Source organism: Olea europaea, chromosome 12 (assembly GCF_002742605.1).
Source record: "Olea europaea var. sylvestris chromosome 12, O_europaea_v1, whole genome shotgun sequence".
Classification (NCBI taxonomy): Eukaryota; Viridiplantae; Streptophyta; class Magnoliopsida; order Lamiales; family Oleaceae; genus Olea; species Olea europaea.
In genome coordinates this window covers 1953291-1971547 of record NC_036248.1, presented here as the reverse complement: position 1 = coordinate 1971547, position 18257 = coordinate 1953291, and the positions used below count along the sequence as shown (strand labels likewise).

The 18257-nt window shown below is 34.1% G+C and overlaps 2 protein-coding genes, 1 non-coding gene and 1 pseudogene across 3 annotated transcripts; 1 reads left to right on the top strand and 3 right to left on the bottom strand.

Moving 5' to 3' along the window:
- The first annotated feature begins 6863 nt into the window (after positions 1–6863).
- On the top strand, positions 6864–9733 carry LOC111405132 (auxin-responsive protein IAA27-like). Its single transcript, XM_023033884.1, has 5 exons — positions 6864–7618; positions 8048–8280; positions 9006–9147; positions 9269–9330; positions 9462–9733. Exons 1-5 carry the CDS (start codon positions 7134–7136, stop codon positions 9497–9499), a joined length of 960 nt encoding a protein of 319 aa, XP_022889652.1. The 5' UTR covers positions 6864–7133; the 3' UTR covers positions 9500–9733.
- A 137-nt stretch (positions 9734–9870) lies between these two features.
- LOC111406409 lies at positions 9871–13376 on the bottom strand (annotated as a pseudogene).
- Positions 13377–15435: 2059 nt separating this feature from the next.
- On the bottom strand, positions 15436–15509 carry TRNAN-GUU. The gene has a single exon. It is a non-coding gene; the product is annotated as a tRNA-Asn (tRNA).
- A 221-nt stretch (positions 15510–15730) lies between these two features.
- Positions 15731–17644, bottom strand: LOC111405131 (cytochrome c oxidase assembly protein COX19-like). Its single transcript, XM_023033883.1, has 4 exons — positions 17473–17644; positions 16783–16871; positions 16344–16441; positions 15731–16024 (listed from the first exon to the last, which is right to left on the bottom strand). The coding sequence occupies exons 1-4, from the start codon at positions 17480–17482 to the stop codon at positions 15958–15960; spliced, it is 264 nt and encodes an 87-aa protein (XP_022889651.1). The 5' UTR covers positions 17483–17644; the 3' UTR covers positions 15731–15957.
- Positions 17645–18257: the final 613 nt, after the last annotated feature.

Sequence of the window (18257 nt, the reverse complement as noted above, 5' to 3'; positions counted from 1 at the left end):
AGAAACGTGCTCTATATGATTGACTAGAAAGTTGTGTTAGATGTTTATCTTCAAGCAAATTTAGTCCACCATACATTGTATATGGAATAAAGTTCATTTCAAACCCAACTTAGGGTTGAAAAGGTCGAGTCAACCAAGTCAAGTTCAAAGCCAACTTTGGTGAAAGTGAAACTTGAGCACTATGAGATCCACCAATAAGAATAATGCTATCTGGTGCTATAGTACCAGTATAATGTGACACGCTTAAACTAATTTTAAAGTGATAAATTACATTACTCCCACTAATAAAGATTGATTGTGGGTTTTTCCCCCCTCATAAACAAACATCTTTTAATATATACTAAGGCTAGGAATGATTTGATGTCATGGAACAATTTAGTTAACTATAGGTTTTATTTTTTTTTATTTTTTATTTATTTATTTATTATCATTTTGAGTTTTGTTTAACAAAATTTGAAGATCAAAACGAAGGAGTGGTTCCCAATTAATTGTGATGATAATAGATTTCATGATGATGCTAGTAAACTGGCCTAACATGATGTATATCTCAATAAAGTTTACGATCTTTCTCATTAAAAGAAGATGGTTGCAAGACGTTACTACTTAAGATATGATGATGTTCGGGAGCATACCCCACCTAATTATTTTTTAATCTCAATTAAAGCTCACATATGAAACAATGCTAAAGACTTGGTTACAAGTTCTTATTTAGTCTCTGTTTGGTATAACTAAAAAATCTTATTAAAATTTAAATCAAATTCAACAATTAATTTTACTCACACTTTTTATATTGTGCTCAACTGCTTTTAACTAATTATTTTTCCAATTACTCCTATATATATAATGGATAAAACTATATATACACTTTCTTACACTGGAGGGGGGGGGGGGGGGGGGGGGGGGGGGGGGCATCGCACCGTCTTACGTGGTGCGACCGTCCAATAGGGAGCTGTTTCTATCACATCAGGTGGCCCACCCTCACCTAATAAGATGAGGCCATCTCGAGACTTGAGTTTAGGTGAAGGTGGGTCACCCGATTTGGTAGCAGCTCCCCATTTAACGATCACACCACATAGGACAGTGTGATCGTCCCACCAAAGATTTTTTAGTACATTGTGATAAAAAATTTTGAAATATGTGGTTGAAAAGTTGTGGGATTCATAAAAGATATGATTAATATTGATTGTTTGACTTTAACCTAAATTAAAATCAGATTTTAATTGTACTAAACATGCACTAAAGAAGAAAAGTAAGGTTAGTTAGGTCAATATCTTAATTATAGCCGTTCACTGTCGTCAACTCAACGGCCCGACGCCGTTATGTTCCCTAACTGCCGCATATGATGATGTGTACAAATCTCAGCCATTCAATCAGTCTCCTCGTAGAAACCATTCGATTGAACCTGCACGCTTGTTTACTTTTGGGATTTACAGTATAATTACAATAGATACAAGCCTGTAAAGAAAATGTAAGAAGAGGAAACTGTAGAAATAGTACAGGAGACAATTTTCTGAAGTTGAATTAAGGTCCGGTTTGATTGTTCTACGTTTGAGCTTTTTTCTCAGCTTTTGCTGCAAAATTTTCGATTTTTAGGGCTTGTTTGCATAATCGACTTCAACAGTAATTTCAATTTAGATGATGTTGCTAACAGTCGATAAAAATTTATGGGTCAAGTGACATGTAAAGTGAAAGATGGATAAATAATGTAAATTCAATGAAATGTGTTGATAAAAATTAGAAGTATACCTAACTTTTTAATAAATAAAAACTTTATTCAACAAGAACTTGTGATGTTGTATGCAACATGTTTGGCTAGCCTTTATTAACACATATTATTTTATTTTATGGTTTGCTATAAGATCATTTTCAACCACACCTTCACACAATAAGATTTTTACACGTATATCAAATTTTTTTTCTATTTTTTAACCACACATTCTCCTAAATATCACTATTTAAAACTTTTAAAAATAATAATAATAATTGTCAAACAGGCTCTTAATTTCAATAAATCAACCATATTAGGTAGTTCCTAGCCAGTCACGAGATTTGGTGTACAATATAAAAATAATGTAAAAAGATAATATCATGTACTCACATGTAGCTTTTGCTCATCATGGGTTCTCAAGGTACATCCACCATATTCATAGTCAAGTTTGAAATTGCTGCTGTCCCTCGAGGCTTAGTTTAGTGGTGCAAAGGATAAGAGTGATGTTATCTCATACCTTGCTGGCAGTCGCAATGTAGAGATTCGATTCCTGAGATATGAAATTGGACTCCTTGTAGGCGTAGTGTACATGCAACTTTTGTTCCTTTACCTGTTGGGGCACATTCCGCGATTTATCTCCCTCACAAATCTCTAGGAACGAGGCGGTGGAGACCTTCAAGGTTGGGGTTCAACCTTTTTTTTAAGTTTGAAATTGCTGCTCCATGGTGAATGTGTAGAGTTACTACCTCAATTCACTAGATCCCCTATATTGTTCCGGTCAAATATTGGGTAGAAAAGAATCGCTTTTGTATGGTCTCATGTCACATAAGGAAGAAATTTTCAAATGTAATTGTTGAAAAATTAATGAAAAAGTATTTTACTAGAATATGTATGGACTTATAACTTGAGTCTCATATCACTCATACATCTTATAAATTACGTATAGAACAAAAAAATATCAAGAATTTTCATCAACATATTGTTCTTAAAATCAAATTATGCAATGACAAGTTAGTAATACCTAATTTTATCACACTTCGAACATGTTTGACGTGTTTAAAATTATGTAAGCCACTATCTTGAAATATATAAGCTTTCCTATTCCTTTTTTAGCACATAGCTTTTTCGCTTAAAATTTGCAGTAATACCAAACCAAACTTAAATAGTATTTAATTTCTAAGAAAGCAACTTATGATGGAAGCCAAATCGTGCTCTTGATTATGCCACTTGATTTTTCTAACGGAAATTTACATAAATGTCACTAAAATTGAAAATATACAAAAAAATTTCATTTGCACCAATTTTTTTCAAAAATGTCACTTTTTCCTGCAAAATGTCCATTTTACCCTTTAACACCCTTTTAGGAGTAATAAATACTTGATTTAAATGCAATTAATGGCGTGCTGTGATTATTTATTTTATTTATTTTTAACATTGAAGATATGATTATTACATTGTAGAATATGAATTTTTTATTAAAAAATGGGTGAAATCTTAAGAAAAAAACACACACACACACACATAGGAATAGAAACCCTACATTTTTCTTCATCATCTCCATTCCATCATCAACAAGGCAACAAAAAAAGCTATTTATCAATCTCAAAGGTGAGCTACTAGAAAAAAAATGGATAAATGTGTATTTTATTGATTAATATGAATTTTTTTTAATAAAAAAGGGTAAAAGAAATTTAAAAATGAAACATAAACTACAAACCTTAACTTTTCTCCATCTTCTCCATAAACTACAAAATGTCATTATCACCATTAAGGTTTTGAGTAATTTATTCCATTCAAACTAAACACTGTTTTAATTAAATGTCTCTTTAATGACAAGGTCAATCTGACTTTTCATTTTGTCATTTGGTAGCTCAATAATAATGACAATACTTAATGTGCTGTGCTGAAGAAGCCTGAGTTCCATCCACTGTTGTCTGCTTTTCAACATTTTCGACATTTCAACTGTCGAATTTGACATTTACAAACCGTCGGGTTAGACGTTTGAAATGTCAAACCCGACATTTACAAACTGTCGGGATATACAGTTTTACTGTCAATTTGAACACTTCAAAACGATGAAAACCCTTGATTTGACATTTTGCTATTGTACGGATTTACGTATAATGTAGTGCTACTTTCATGCTATTAAATGTCAACCTATTGATTCTGAATTTTTACCGTTGTAATCTCAACATTTCAAGTGTGAGTAATAATTTGAGATTTATCGTGTCACATGGGGAAAAGTTTGTTTATACGGATAACGAATAGAAGTGGAGATAAGACAAAACCACTTCCATTCTGGTGCCGACAAGTATTACCGTAACCGAACTTTTTGTTAAGGTAGAAGGACAAACTTGGTGTTCTTGATCCCTGCACTCAAATTGAATTGGAGTTCAAAGTCCCCAACTTGAATATACCTCCGACCAAAATAGGCGACGATGAAAACTTAAATTGGTGGTAAAAGTGGTTGTTAAATGTAATCCCGAAAATGTTCCCACTATGCAGTATTCATTCCGAACTAATGTTATTAATTTGTTGTTATTATCATATATCAACAAAAAATTGGTCGTTATGTTTCACAAGTAAAGTACCGATCATCATGGTTACATTAGCACAAACAGGATGAATGCATTATTTTCATTATAAACTTAACCGATCATTATGGTTCCATTAGTTTCGATTAACAGTTTGTCGAAATGGAAAATTAATTTCCATAACACGACAATTCACCAGCAAAAATCCAACATTAGGCCCCGAAAGTTTATATGTCGTTCCTGACAGATGGTCTCTGTAATTCTCGACAGTTGGGAACAATAGTGACTTCCAAAAATACACTACTGTGGTTATCTATTATGGACATGCTGTTGCTACGCGTAAGCAAAGGACATGATCAAAATCATCCCAACCAAAAAATACTATACATAATTTCTTACAAAATGGCAATTTATTGCGCACTTGCATTGCTATCGACGTTTTAATCTTCTCCCACACTTTCTCCATCATAAAATGCACCAATTTCTTTAAACAGTCCTGAAGTAACTGGGAATGTTATCTTCCATTAAACGTGCTGGTGATGTAACTGGCCAAAAAAATTCAAGAGTAACTGGCCATAAAAATTCAAATTAAAACCAAAATCAACCTAATTCATTTTTTTTTTTTTGCCAATTCACAAAAATCAAAACAATAAAAATTCAAAAGAAATCATCTTTCTACCGGAGACTGTCAAGAGTTGAACTTGTTTACCAAAAAAATCGATTACTTTGGCTGTGACCCAAGCTATATTCTTATATTCCACCCACACAGTTAATTGAGTACTCGAATGATAAATTACGTTTGTATTTTTTGTGGTCTTCGTCTGCGGTGGACATTTTCATGCTTATTGTTGACAACAACTTCAGTGGTGTGGGCAAATCGAATGAGTGATGAGAGTGGGTTTAGGGGTTTTTTTTGGGTAGTTGACGTTTTGAAGGGAAGAAATGGTTTGTTTTTATCTTATGTTTTAGCCTTTTTTCTTAAAAATAAAAAATTCCAAATGCACTTGATTTCTTCCCTACCATCTGCACACTTTTTGTATCATTTCATTATCTAGTCAAATCTCATTTAATGAAGGACATGTTAGGTATGAAAATCATCTAGAGGGGCAAAAATGTCCAAAGTTGACACTTTTGCAAGGACTTCAAAAAAGTGACATTTTTGTAAATGCAAACCTAAAATTTGATATCTAGTGTAATTTCCATTTTTTTTCTTCTAATTTTTGTTTTGTTGGTGAAATCCAAGAAATTCTTGGAGCAGCTAGCTTTCAAAATGGGCAGATATACGGAATTATCTTTTTTTGTTTCTTCCACTTTTACTTGTGTTTTTATCCGTCGATTAATCGCTGTCTTTCTGCTGTTAATCGCTTGCCTTTACTATCTGCTATCACTGTCGATTCCGTGCGGTTCCATTTTGATTCTACTCGCTAACATGCGCCCGCGTTAATGCACGCAAGCCTCAGAAAAAACCGTGTATGTTAGCATAACATTTTCATTAATATAAGTAATTAAGGATAAGAATTAAGAAAAATGATTAAAGGCATTGGCCGAGGATTCTGATTGAGTTGTCGGTGGGTTTAGCACTTTTGCCGGATTGGAAAAGGTGACAAAAGACACCGTTAAAGCTACTTTATTTCCTTTCATATTGGGACACACACTTTCCCCCGTTTGCCCCATTTTATGAAAATGAAATTGATTAAAATAATAGTTTTTGAAAAATGAGTAGTTGAAAAAGAAAGAAAAATTTTCATTTACGTGTAATATTATTTTATGAAAAATTGTACGATTGAAAATATGAAAGAGAAAAATAAAATATAATAGAATGAAAATTAATGGGAGCAAACGTGGCTTATATTTTCATTTCATTTTTCTAATATTTCTTGTACTTAAAAAACTAAAGCTAAAAAGTAATTTTTTGGTTAAGCCCGTCTGCCGATAATGGAATATAATATACACGATGAGATAATATTGAATATGCAAATCATCCTATCTATCCTCCTGAAAAGAAGTTTGAGATCAAATCCCGTCATGAATAAAAGTACATTGTGCTAACGAGTTGAATGATTTATGTCTCAATGCTTATTAACGCAATAACGCTTAATGCCGATAGGCATATTTAACTATCTATTATATTATAATGTTTATAATGTATAGTAACAAATGTTGAGTAGTTGAATGGCAATATAGTGATAAGATTAACGTATTAGAAATTATCAAAGTTACGATGAATAAAATAAGGATTGAGAATATATGATTGAACGTGAACTAATAATATATACAAGTCTTTGTTTGTTAGGGATTAAATTTTAGATTTAAATTTAAATTAAGAATTAATTTAACCACATAATTCATGAGAACCATGACTTTTTAACCATACATTTCATCATTTTTTTTATTATCAAAAGCTTTTAAAAATTCGATTTTAATTTTCACCAAACAAGCGCAATAATTAATTTAAAATTTATTAAGACAGTTTAGTGCATTGTTTTTATATGGACACCAAAGAGAACTATACTATTGTAAATCAATGCTTTTTGTGTAGACAGTTTCTGTTATTCTGCTGAAATTGCAAAATATACTCTTCCAATGCTTATATTATACTGTTTTGAAGGAAGCAAATGGAATAATTGTAGTTTATTGCAAACCTAAAGTATTCCAAAAATTATATTGCTTTATTAAATCCATTGATTAAACAAAACCAAAAGGCTACAGAGGCCGAAGAAGCTTCCTTTCCGTATCAACAAAAACCAGCACCAGCCCCTTTTGGAGGGACACCAAAGCAGAAAAAAAAGGAAGAAGAAGCCCCATTCTCTGTATTTTCAAGAATCATTCAATAATTTTCTTGATTTCTCTTTTTAGTGTTCATTTGCGCCTTCTGTTTTTAGCTAAATTTGATGTCTTTCCCTGAAGAACATGATTATATAGGTTTAACAGACTCTTCTTCAATGGAAAATCCTTCTTCCTCCTCCATTGTTTCTACAGAAAGTGAGAAAAACAGTGTTTTGAACCTCAAAGAAACTGAGCTGAGACTGGGTTTACCTGGTTCAGATTTTCATGAAAAAAAGGCTGGAACTGGGGTTTCTCTTTTTGGGAAAGATCTGAAGGATGAGGTCAATAATGGGTTTTCACAAATCCTTTTGAAGAACTTTGTTTCAGGTGCTAAACGGGTTTTTTCTGATGCTATTGATGAATCTGGAAAATGGGGGTTTCCTCTAAAGGGTGGATCTGAAGTCGATATGGAGAATTGTGGTTCTGAAAATACTAATACTTTGCAATGTTCTTTAGCTGGACCTTCAGGGAAAGAAATTGGAAACTCTAATCCCGCAAAGCTTGTCGAAGATAAAAAGAATGAAAATAATAGCACTGCTCCTGCTTCAAAGTGAGTTTAACCTTTCTCTTAAACACTTTGTACTTCTCATCTTTGTATATATTTTTTCACAAAGAGGCATTATGGTTTAAAGTGATATTTGACTGTAATAAAGTATGAGTGATTGAATTAATTTGCCTCTAATTGTTATTTAGAAAGGTGTTGGCTGTCAATTTTCAGTTCTCCATCTTAAATGGCATTATCTCGAACTTGAACTTCATTTTCTTCACACTTTGTCATCAGTAATTAAACAGTAAGATAATCCATGTCCCCTGTTATTTCTTTGAATCATATTTATATCTGGATTATTTACTGTTAACTTCAAGAATCAGGTACTTCTAGCACCTAATTCATTCTTCGCATCATTTAGCAAAGCCGTTTTCTTTTCTTCGTTTATCTTGATAACTTATATGAACTGACTAATCTTATGTTTCTTAACAGGGCACAATTACTGGGATGGCCACCAATTCAATCTTTCCGGAAGAACACCCTAGCCACCACCAATTTATCTAAAAACAACGATGATGTCGAGGGAAAATCGGGACTAGGCTGCCTTTACGTGAAGGTTAGCATGGATGGTGCTCCATATTTGAGGAAGATCAATCTTAAAACCTATTGCAGCTATGCAGAGCTTTCTTCTTTTCTTGGGAAAATGTTTAGTTGCTTTACCATTGGTACTCTCCCTCTCTAGCCGCTCAAACGCATCTTTGTATCTGCCTGCCTGCTTGCATATTTGTACGCTATAAATATATGCATATGTGATTTTCATGAGATCTGTTTTCTGATAGGGTCATACAACAAAATTTCTTATCTATATCAGATTGTGTAGTACTTCTATATCCATCTGAAATTTCGTTTCCTGTTTCTTGAGGTCCCCCATGTTGACACTTCCCTCTAACTTGAAGTTAATTAACGATATAGGGTTTTGACTTCTAGCATGTTTGGCTATAGCTTAAAAAGTTACTTTTAAATAAATTTGTGTTTCCAAACATGTTGAGTAAGTTACTCTTTTCTATTTTGACTGCTAAAGATTATTTATCTTAGGACTTATTTACTTAAAGTAAACTTTTTAAACTTAGCTGTAGTTAGCATCTTTTGAATATTATACCTGGCATGATATTTTGCCATCGTTTATGCATTGAGTGAAAATTTCTAAGTTAACTAAATATAATTTAATAAAATTCCGCTGAATTTAGGGTACATCTGGCAAGGTGTTTATAAACAGTCGGTCAATGAGTGGTGGAGAGGTGGGTAGTACTTGTAGGTCCTACAAAATTTGTGGAAAAAAATGTGGTTTGTCAAAAATTGTTTTTTGAACAAGGTGTTTATAAATACCTAGAAATAATGAGCCAAACACAGGCTGAATCTCTTTCTGAAGGTTCATTTCTTTGTGATCTAGGGCAATATGCCTCTCATGGACTTCCCGGGCAAGAGCATCTTAGAGAGAATTGCTTAAAGAATCTTCTCCACGGCTCTGAATACGTGCTGACTTATGAAGACAAGGATGGTGACTGGATGCTTGTTGGTGATGTTCCGTGGGAGTAAGTCTTAAATATTCTGCACAAATTTGAAGATACCTATTTTATTTTGTATCGATTCAGTGTTTCATATTGTTATATCCTAAGCGCTAAGAATTTACAAGATCTTCTCTTTTGCTTTTAGGATGTTCACTGATTCTTGCAAGAGATTAAGAATCATGAAAGGCTCAGATGCAACCGGGCTAGGTATGATTTGACAGCTGATTATCTTTTCCGGTCTCCTATCTCTGTATAGATAGAGCAATGCACTTAAATCACATTCACCAACTGTTGAAAGGATTGAATTCCGTATAAATTGAATAAATTGATGTTTGCAGCTCCGAGGGCCATGCAGAAGTGCAGGAACCAAAGCTAGGCATGAAGTATCAGAATGAGGAATGCGTGAAGCCCCCCAAAAGAGTTTTCTGTATCACTCATCTGAATTTAGATGTAGTATGTCTTGTTGGAAGTACTGGCTTCCGAGCAGAAATTAGTCGGAAGTCCAAAGGTTTTGCTAGTAGTATATGTTCTGAATATGTATGATTCAACTTGAATTGATGTGTAAATGAACTGCATGTTTGATTGCAATTCTGTGTCTTGTGCTTGTTAATTGCCAAGTGCCATTTGGGGCGGAATGAAAAATTTCAAGGAAGACCGTAAAAGTCAAGGAAGAAAGCAGAAAAATCATATATTTTGAACAAAATTGAACGGCAACGAGAAGAAATCTTATATTAACAGAACCAAAACTACATGCACTGTAAACATAAAACTCGAGATATGTCAAAATTAAGAATCTTTTTCAGAAACCTGGAGGTATACCATTTGAGTGTATCCATTAAATCCAGTACTGTCAAGACTTTTCACAAGAAAAATTGTGTTCAGTAAAAACAGTAACTTGGAAAACAAATTATGGCAAAAAGAAGCTCAAAAGTAACTTTTTTGAAAGCTTAACCTAACATGCCACACCCTTTGACATGTTCTCTATGCTTTCTTATTTTCTTGTACATAATCTGAGTTAGCCAAATAGCATTTTCGTTTCAAAAATCAACAAGACCGACTACTTATGTCTTTATATATGGGATAGGTAGAATATCCATACTAAAAGTAGGAATATAATGAAATTTGGCAATCTATAAAATATTTAGGCAGACCCAACAGTGTGTTTTTGAACAACTAATGACTAGTCAAGACATTTATAGTGATCAGGATTTACAAATTATGAAGTAAAAGAGAGAAAACCTCTTATATAAAATTGATCACATATTTTCCTGAAGGAATAGCGGTCCCCTGTTCCAGGATCGTTGTTGTCCTCAAATACAAGATGTTTGAAACCAGCTTTCAGGGCTTGCTTTAATCTGCACATCACAGTATCAAATTTAAATAAAAGCTATCAAGTCTCCATCGGCAAATTCATGAATCATTTACGAAGAGGAATAGTAGTGAATTCCACAAAATGTGTGTGGATAATAAATGAATAGTAGCTACAATATGTGGTTGAAGTTAAAGTTTGATGTTGACTTATAAATTGGCAGCCAATTGGAAGCTAAGCAATTTAATGTTGTGATTAATATCAATAAATGCAGAATAAATTATCTCTGACTTGTACTGTATGGCTACTGCTTTAAGAAGCAATACTGGAGAAGATTTGTTGAATTTCCGAAACAAAGATTACCTTTTGAGTTCATTCTGGTGGTCATCAAAGAAAACAAGAACCCGATTGAGATCTTCGATTCCATGTTTATCCATCATTTTGCCCCAATCCATGCTTCCAAAATCTATAAAGTCCTTTCCGGCGAAGTAAGTGCAATTTCCAACAACATAAGCAGGCCCTTTCTTAAGGTACTTCCCTGGATGGCGAGGTAAAAGTGATACAATTGGTGCGCCCGGCATTGCTTGCCTTTAAACTCATTTTGAATACCCCTTAAAAGCGCCACTCTCAATCATCAAGTCTGGCTTCAGCCATTGTGTAATAGACCAAAGCCCAAAGCTCTGGTCCAAACCCATACCATGCATGTTATTCTTGATGGGTCGTGTCTCATTTATCGGAACAAATTCTTCAAAACCTTTAAGCAAATCCATGGATGTCCATTCAACAGTTTCTCCATGTCTCGATCTGCCTTTTGATAAGGAGAAATTAAGGCACAAAACATAAAAAATTAAATCTTTACCAGATATAACAAAATGACATAATCTTTGCATTAAACGGTAGAAAAATAGGAATACATGTAGGGAATGCCGATTCAACCAATCCTCATGAGAAAGTGACGAAGAACAATAACACGCAATCATGATTCTTTGAGTCGTCCACTAATATTAAAAAGTAATCAAGCAAAATTTTTATTTACTCAATGAACAAAACCAAGCTCCAAGATTTCATTACACTACTAGCTAATAAATCTGAAATTTACTAATCAGCATACAAGAAATAGGGGTAGCTTAACTTAAGCTCTTGAGACTTCAGTAAGGTAGTGTCACATGATCAAAAATTAATTAACATGTTTCTTCAGCTTTTAAAACAGTTTACTTTTGTAGGCCAAAGTGAAAATTGGTCATCTTTCATTGTTCTCTTTTAAGGCCTTTCTATAGACCAAAAGATTAATTTATCTAATTAAAAATGACCATCATCCCTTGTTAAATCGCTTTTATTTAGACCATTTGTCAAGTTGCTTGAGCCAATCTAGTTGATCAATCTTATACTCGAGCAACTCTGACATTTGATTGAGGTGGACGAAGTACTGGAGATGGTCGAGCTTACACTCGATCACTCGAGCTTTGGTCTAGTTGGTTGAGCTAAGTACATGACAAACTAGGCATTTATGGCAATACCTGATACTGCCGGATCCTCTTCCATCAACATTGAAGTCGGTGTCACAAATTTGAAATTTGTTGATGTTGTAGTGAATTCAGGCCCTCGGACTAGATTAATTTTTTAATATGACGAGAATGCATTTTAGAATTTTCCAAATGAACTTTAATAATTAGAATTTTCCAAATGAAATTATAGACTAGCTTAAGATGTTTCATCAACCAAATAAGATCTAAAACGAATGATCTAACAGCAGATTTAAATTCATCCACATTACCCTTAAAACCGGGAAAATGTGCATCCACTATCCAAAATTCGGACCTTTAAAACCTCTAAATCACGAACATCAACAAAAAAATGAAATTTTGAAATAAATATGAAATTTAAACTTACACCATGGAACACCGAGGATCCGTAATCCGATTCCCACCCATCGAATCCGAAGAACAGCAACCTCAAGATGTGATCCAAGGAGGAGAGGGAGATACAGACCAAATCGCGATAATGAATAGTTAAAGAATATATTACAATGATGATTAGGCCCAAAATGAGAATGGGCCAGAGGTAAGTTCGAGACCCGCATTCAAACGGATATGTGCTTCCAGGTCTTGGATTCGTCTCCTAACACCCAACGCAACTTTCTCCCTCCCATAGTGGTGTCAACGAGTCGAATTGAGTCAGCTTGCGAGTCAAAACTCGAGACTCAAGCTTGACTTGAGTAACATGGTCCGAGCTTTTTTACGAGCTTGAACAGAGCCGAGTAAAAGCTCGGACAAAAAATTAAGGCTTGGGCCTAAAATAGCTGAGTCGAGCATGCTCGATTTTTTTGTTTTCAAATAAAGGCAGCAGGCCCAAGCCAGCAAGCCTCGAGCTAGGCCATGGACGGCTCTAGCCGACGAGCCCAATTGCCACCTTACTCACCAATTCAAACGATAGTGGCATGACCCGACATGGACCATGATTGATTGATTCCTTCTAAAGGGGTCAAAAAGATCGAACTAATTTGAAGCATGCTTGACAAAACTTTCATTAGATTATAAGTTGTACGTTGTACTAAACATGTAAATAATAAGTGGATAAAAGTTGTAGTTCTTGCATAGAAATGATAGAATTCAACCAGCTTATCAATAATTATAAATTTTACCAAATATATATTTAGAGGTATTGTCAAAAAAGACTGAACTATCCCACGTTGGGTCAGACTAATTTAGTGTTGTCAATTGATCGTGTATTAAGTTGGACTTCACTAGTTCATCCTAGAGCCGTAAAAAGGACTAATCTTAATGGAGAGGCAAGTCACCGCTTCACCTGATTCTCTAGGTTTGTGGGCTGCATGGACAATGCCATTTTTTAAAGGAACAAAAAAATGAGCGTACTGGGCTAAGTGAATGAGAAATGCTAGGTGTACATCCTTTCGCTTAATAAATTTCCTAAGTGAATTGGCCATGTTTATTCTATTGACGTGACCCAAGTACTTAACTCCATGTGACTTGAGAAAATTCAAACAATTAATTTAGTTGTACGAAATAAGTTGACAAAACAAGTGTTGACTTCTTGGCATTTGATTTCAAATGATTTCAATGAGTGTTTTTGAAATGATTGTTTTGTAAACCAATTATGTCAACTAATTTTGTACAAGTAGCATGACTCAAATTCAAAAGATCAACACATCCATTTGCGTTCAAAGTCCAGTCCACTTTACTCTTCTACCCCCAAAACAACGAAAAAATTGCAACATCATATATCTTTTTAACATCACATGTGGTTCTAGTCCTGCACTCTTGCCTTATATTTATTGGTCTAGGAGATTGACAAATTAAGATATTAAATTTTTCTATCTTTGTATCATTTTTTTGGTAAAATCCACCTTGTCAAGAACACCATAAATTCATAATCTCCACTGTGCATTGGTGTGCTGCAGGGTCATAGAGGACCTATAAGGTGCGTGGCTGCCTTTCCCGAACGCGTATCGGAGAATAGCGATGAGGGTTTCACCATTTGCACAGGTAGTCTCGAGGGAGTCCTCAAAGTATGGCAGTTCAGGAACACAAGCCAAATTCGAGATTCCTCGCAGAATGATCAAGGCTATTTCGAGCTTCCTTTAGGACACGGTTGTTTATCCAGTCTCATTGAAGTAATTAACTTAAGTTGTGTACTTATGTAACAACATATAAATGTTTTGAATTCTAGTCTCATTCTCAGGCATAATTTGTAGTCGAGTATTTATTATGTGCATTACGCTGAAGAGAGGTCTATTATTACCTTGCATATTTATTCACTTTTTCTGACTCACTTTTTCTCTTTTTCTTGCTAGAAAATGAGTAAGAAAAAGATATCTCAAGAAAAAGTCATTAATTTATAAAAAAACGCGCTGATCAAATTTTGTCCCGAAAAGCTACATTAGTGAAGCGTTGTCATTAGTCGATAATGCGCGAATGACGCGAGAAATTAAAGTGCGTAAGATTGAAATCATTGAATATCATATCATAGTTCTTAAGTTGTTGGAAAGAAGAATTTACAACAATTGTTGACAGATACTAAGCAAGAAACACGAGTGAAACTTTCTTCGACCACTTCACTTGGTTGAAGGGCTCTTCTATGATCATCTGGTAATATTCTTGATATTGGAAAAATTACAGCAATGGAATGAGCTTTTTGAGTAATGATATATATCACGACTGATGCGAAAATAGGCCTCGTGGAATTCGTGGCTCCATCTCAACACCTTCACTCGAGCCTTGATCGCTACTGGAGTCATCATTTTTCAGCAGCAGCCGGATCCAATGACACAGCAGACGAAGAGCCACAAGAATGCCAACGACTATCAACGCCGAAACAAGGTACGATTCGACAGAAGAATTCTTGCACTGAAACAAGAATCCCAGTAGGCAAACCATGGTTAAAACTACTACTAATCAAGAAGAAAAATTCTTGGAATTTGTGTTCTTGGATTCATGATATAATGTGGTCTCCTGCTTGACAAGAATGGTATGGAATTGATGTTTAACAAAGAGAAGAGGACAAGGCTAAAGCAAAAAGTGCCTCTCCTGGGGATATTCTGCTTTGCTTTTAGTTGCAGACTGACTTTTGCAACCACTTGTATAATCAGCAGTAACATTTTACATCTTATTAAATTTCAATTTTTTATTTACTTTCCAAACATGTCATCTGATTTTCAATTTTGTTTATATAGAAAACAATATTTATAGAAGTTTATCGTTTAAATTTGCCATTCTTTCCTTTCATCTCCTAACCAAAAATAATAATAATAATAATAAATAATAAATAAATAAAAAAATTCACCCAAAAGCAAGAAAAATTAAAATATAAACATGTTTAAAGATAAATATTTCTGTTATTGACAATTTTTAATAAGCCTGACTGATTATTGGACCCATCGCCATCCTACCAACAATATAGGAGTAATCAGTTGGTCAAGCAGGCCCGAATTGGAAAAAATGAACAACCGCTAGAGGAAGGGCTTGAACCTTCGACCAATGAACAACCGCTAGAGGAAGGGCTTGAACCTTCGACCTTGTGGTTAACAGCCACACGCTCTAACCAACTGAGCTACTCCAGCTTTTTGTCTGACGTTTATCAATAAAAGCTTTCTAAATTTTGATTTAGGAATATTTCTTACTTGGTTAACTAAATTCAAAATTGTGTGTTAGATTTTTAATACCCCATTCAGTATTAATTGATTTTTGCCCATAATTTGTTGGCGTATCATTATATTGGATTATATTTTCATCTATTGCTACTTTATCGATATGTTTTAACTCACTGGAACAACACCTAGGAGGATCTCAATGAACAGTTTTGACCTGATTTTCAATTACAAATTATAAGAAAGAAAATCCTACCCCAAATTGCTTTCACTAGGTTCAGTTGGCTACTCAGACAAACACAAACACAAACACAAAAAGAGGAGCCCAACAAGGCTAGATCAAAAAATAATACAAAGTATTTTTATTTCATCATTCAGCAAATGCTTTGTGTGTGAAACTCAATATTATTTCTTCATTTATCTATTCTTCATTTGTGGCTTCCCTTGCAAATCCAAGCTCCGACATATCTTGCTTCGCCATCAAGTTCCTGAAAAGGCCCCCACGAAAAATTTATTTAATTAACGGCCTTAAATCAGCACTAACAACTTGATGGCTATATGACTTCAACTAGACAGAAAAATCAGTAAGAACGAATCATAATGTGATTTAGAACAATAACTTGAAGTGCTACAGAATTTTCTCAAATATCTGTAGTTACACTACAGCTTAGCAGTTGTAAACTAGAAAGGTTTCATTAGAAAATGGCTAATTATAAGAAGAAATGATAAGAAAAAGATATGATATAAAGATGTGGACAAGACCGGAACACAATTACCTTGAAACAAAGGTTAAACCGATAAACTTACCTCTCCATACGACATTCGAGGTACTTTTTGGAGAGGTGTCTACAATTTTCAGATTTATGGCCAGCAGATTTTAGACAATTGATATAATCTTTCTTCTCCTGGAACAACCAAAACACCGAATAAGAAAACATAGACTTGTCATGTATATCAGCAAATCTAATATCCTAAATCTTATCAAACCACAAGCAAATAATCTAAACTAAGATATTAGATCTACAAAATTGAACAAATGATAGGTCTGAGTCATGGTGTTCGCCCCCCTTTCCAGTGAAGAGCATGCTTTGAATTCAGTAGGGTAGCATTATATGCCCTATGATCGACAGAAATTGTTTTGGTTGTTAGTCAACTCCACCCCTGGCCCTATGGCCTGCTGCGGTCAATAGGTCCAATCCTGCATCCAACAAGAAAATTTCTAACACAACTTTCATTGCTGTTGTACCTGGTCACAGAGATGCATGTGGTCTAGAGGGAATACTCCTTTTTCCGGTGGTACTGGACTCAATCCTCTATTTCCACCAAATGCTCCCCCTGCATATTCAGCACGGAATATTAATTCAACGCACCTACGAAAAACATGCACACGAAGAGAATCTCGTGGATTTGAACATTCATTGAGTATATCTGAATCCACAGGCCAAAACAATCTTTGTACTACATAAAATTGAAGGCCCTCCGATTGATGAACCCGAGAATCTAAATCAAGTAAATGAAGGAGAAAGGGGGAAGAAAGGAGCTCCAGTCTCATTGTACTTGAATTGTTTAAGCTAATTTGCACATAATTTTTTTTCCCCAATTTTGCATTAAATGACCAACTTGACAATTAACTTTAACAATGAGAATACCAGCAATAATTTGTTTAAAACTTTTTATTTATCTCTAATTATTTTTAGCACTCAAATAATCAGTTGAAAAATTTACAACTAAAAAATTCGGCATCGAAAATCTCAAATTAAAACAAGGGTTCAAACAAAACAGAAAAAGAACAATCTTTTAATACGATTGAATATACTTACATTCAGAAATGAAACGTTGATTTTTCACATTTGTTCAGGAAATTTTCAATAAGTAGAAAATGAAAAAGAGATTATAATACCGTAAACCCTAACAAGATAAAGTGACAAACATTTACCTGCACTCATTCGTCAGATGTTGTTATACTGTTATCTTCTTTCGCTCTCACTTTCTTGAACTGCTGCTACATTTATAAACCCATCGCATTTTAATACAATGATAAAGACGGAGTTCACATGAAAATACTGCAAAAATTTGAATAAATTGAATAATTAGGGCAAAAGATATGAGCTACGTCGTTTCATTGGCCTAATAATGTTCACATTGCTTTGGAGAATTTGTAGCGTGGTCCTCCCAATGTTAAGGGCAGTAATACTTTGGTCCTTAAGGTTTCTTTGATATTAGCCTCCTTTTATGAAGAATTTATAAACAGATTAATTTATAAATAGATAGTAGTTGTATGCCCAATTAAAATGCGTCTGAAAAAATAAAATCTCAAGAGACTTTACTCTGAATATATGAGAAATTTTCAAAATGAATCTGCAGAGTATAACCATGAGAAATATTTTACATTATTCATTTATAAATAAGTAGAAGTGAATTGTGAGCGGTATTTGTGAATTACTTAACATGTATGATTAAAATTAATTATTAACTTTAACTTCAATTTTTATCAACCTTTTTGATCAAACCCAACAAGGGCTTAAATCTGTCCAACTGCTTGAAAGTTTTTGACAACTGATTTGACCTTATAATGGCCAAGATTTTATGGATAAAATTAGGTTCTTACTCTACTCTCCAAGGAGGAAACTTTGACAAACTCATTAGCCAACAACGAGTTTCTTGCATAGTAATTTTGTATACAAAAATGTAAAAGGAACAATAATGAGAAGACAGTACCTA

What these genes read in the sequence shown, in the direction of transcription:
- LOC111405131 (XM_023033883.1), bottom strand. An exon ending in ACATGCATCTCTGTGACCAG is followed by an intron (nt 16,442 to 16,782) that starts GTACAACAGCAA and finishes TGGTTGTTCCAG; the next exon opens with GAGAAGAAAGATTATATCAA. An exon ending in CTCGAATGTCGTATGGAGAG is followed by an intron (nt 16,025 to 16,343) that starts GTAAGTTTATCG and finishes GGGCCTTTTCAG; the next exon opens with GAACTTGATGGCGAAGCAAG.
- LOC111405132 (XM_023033884.1), top strand. Translation starts at nt 7,134, where the DNA reads ATGTCTTTCCCTGAAGAACATGATTATATAGGTTTAACAGACTCTTCT. An exon ending in GTTGGTGATGTTCCGTGGGA is followed by an intron (nt 9,148 to 9,268) that starts GTAAGTCTTAAA and finishes TTTTGCTTTTAG; the next exon opens with GATGTTCACTGATTCTTGCA. An exon ending in CTCAGATGCAACCGGGCTAG is followed by an intron (nt 9,331 to 9,461) that starts GTATGATTTGAC and finishes TGATGTTTGCAG; the next exon opens with CTCCGAGGGCCATGCAGAAG.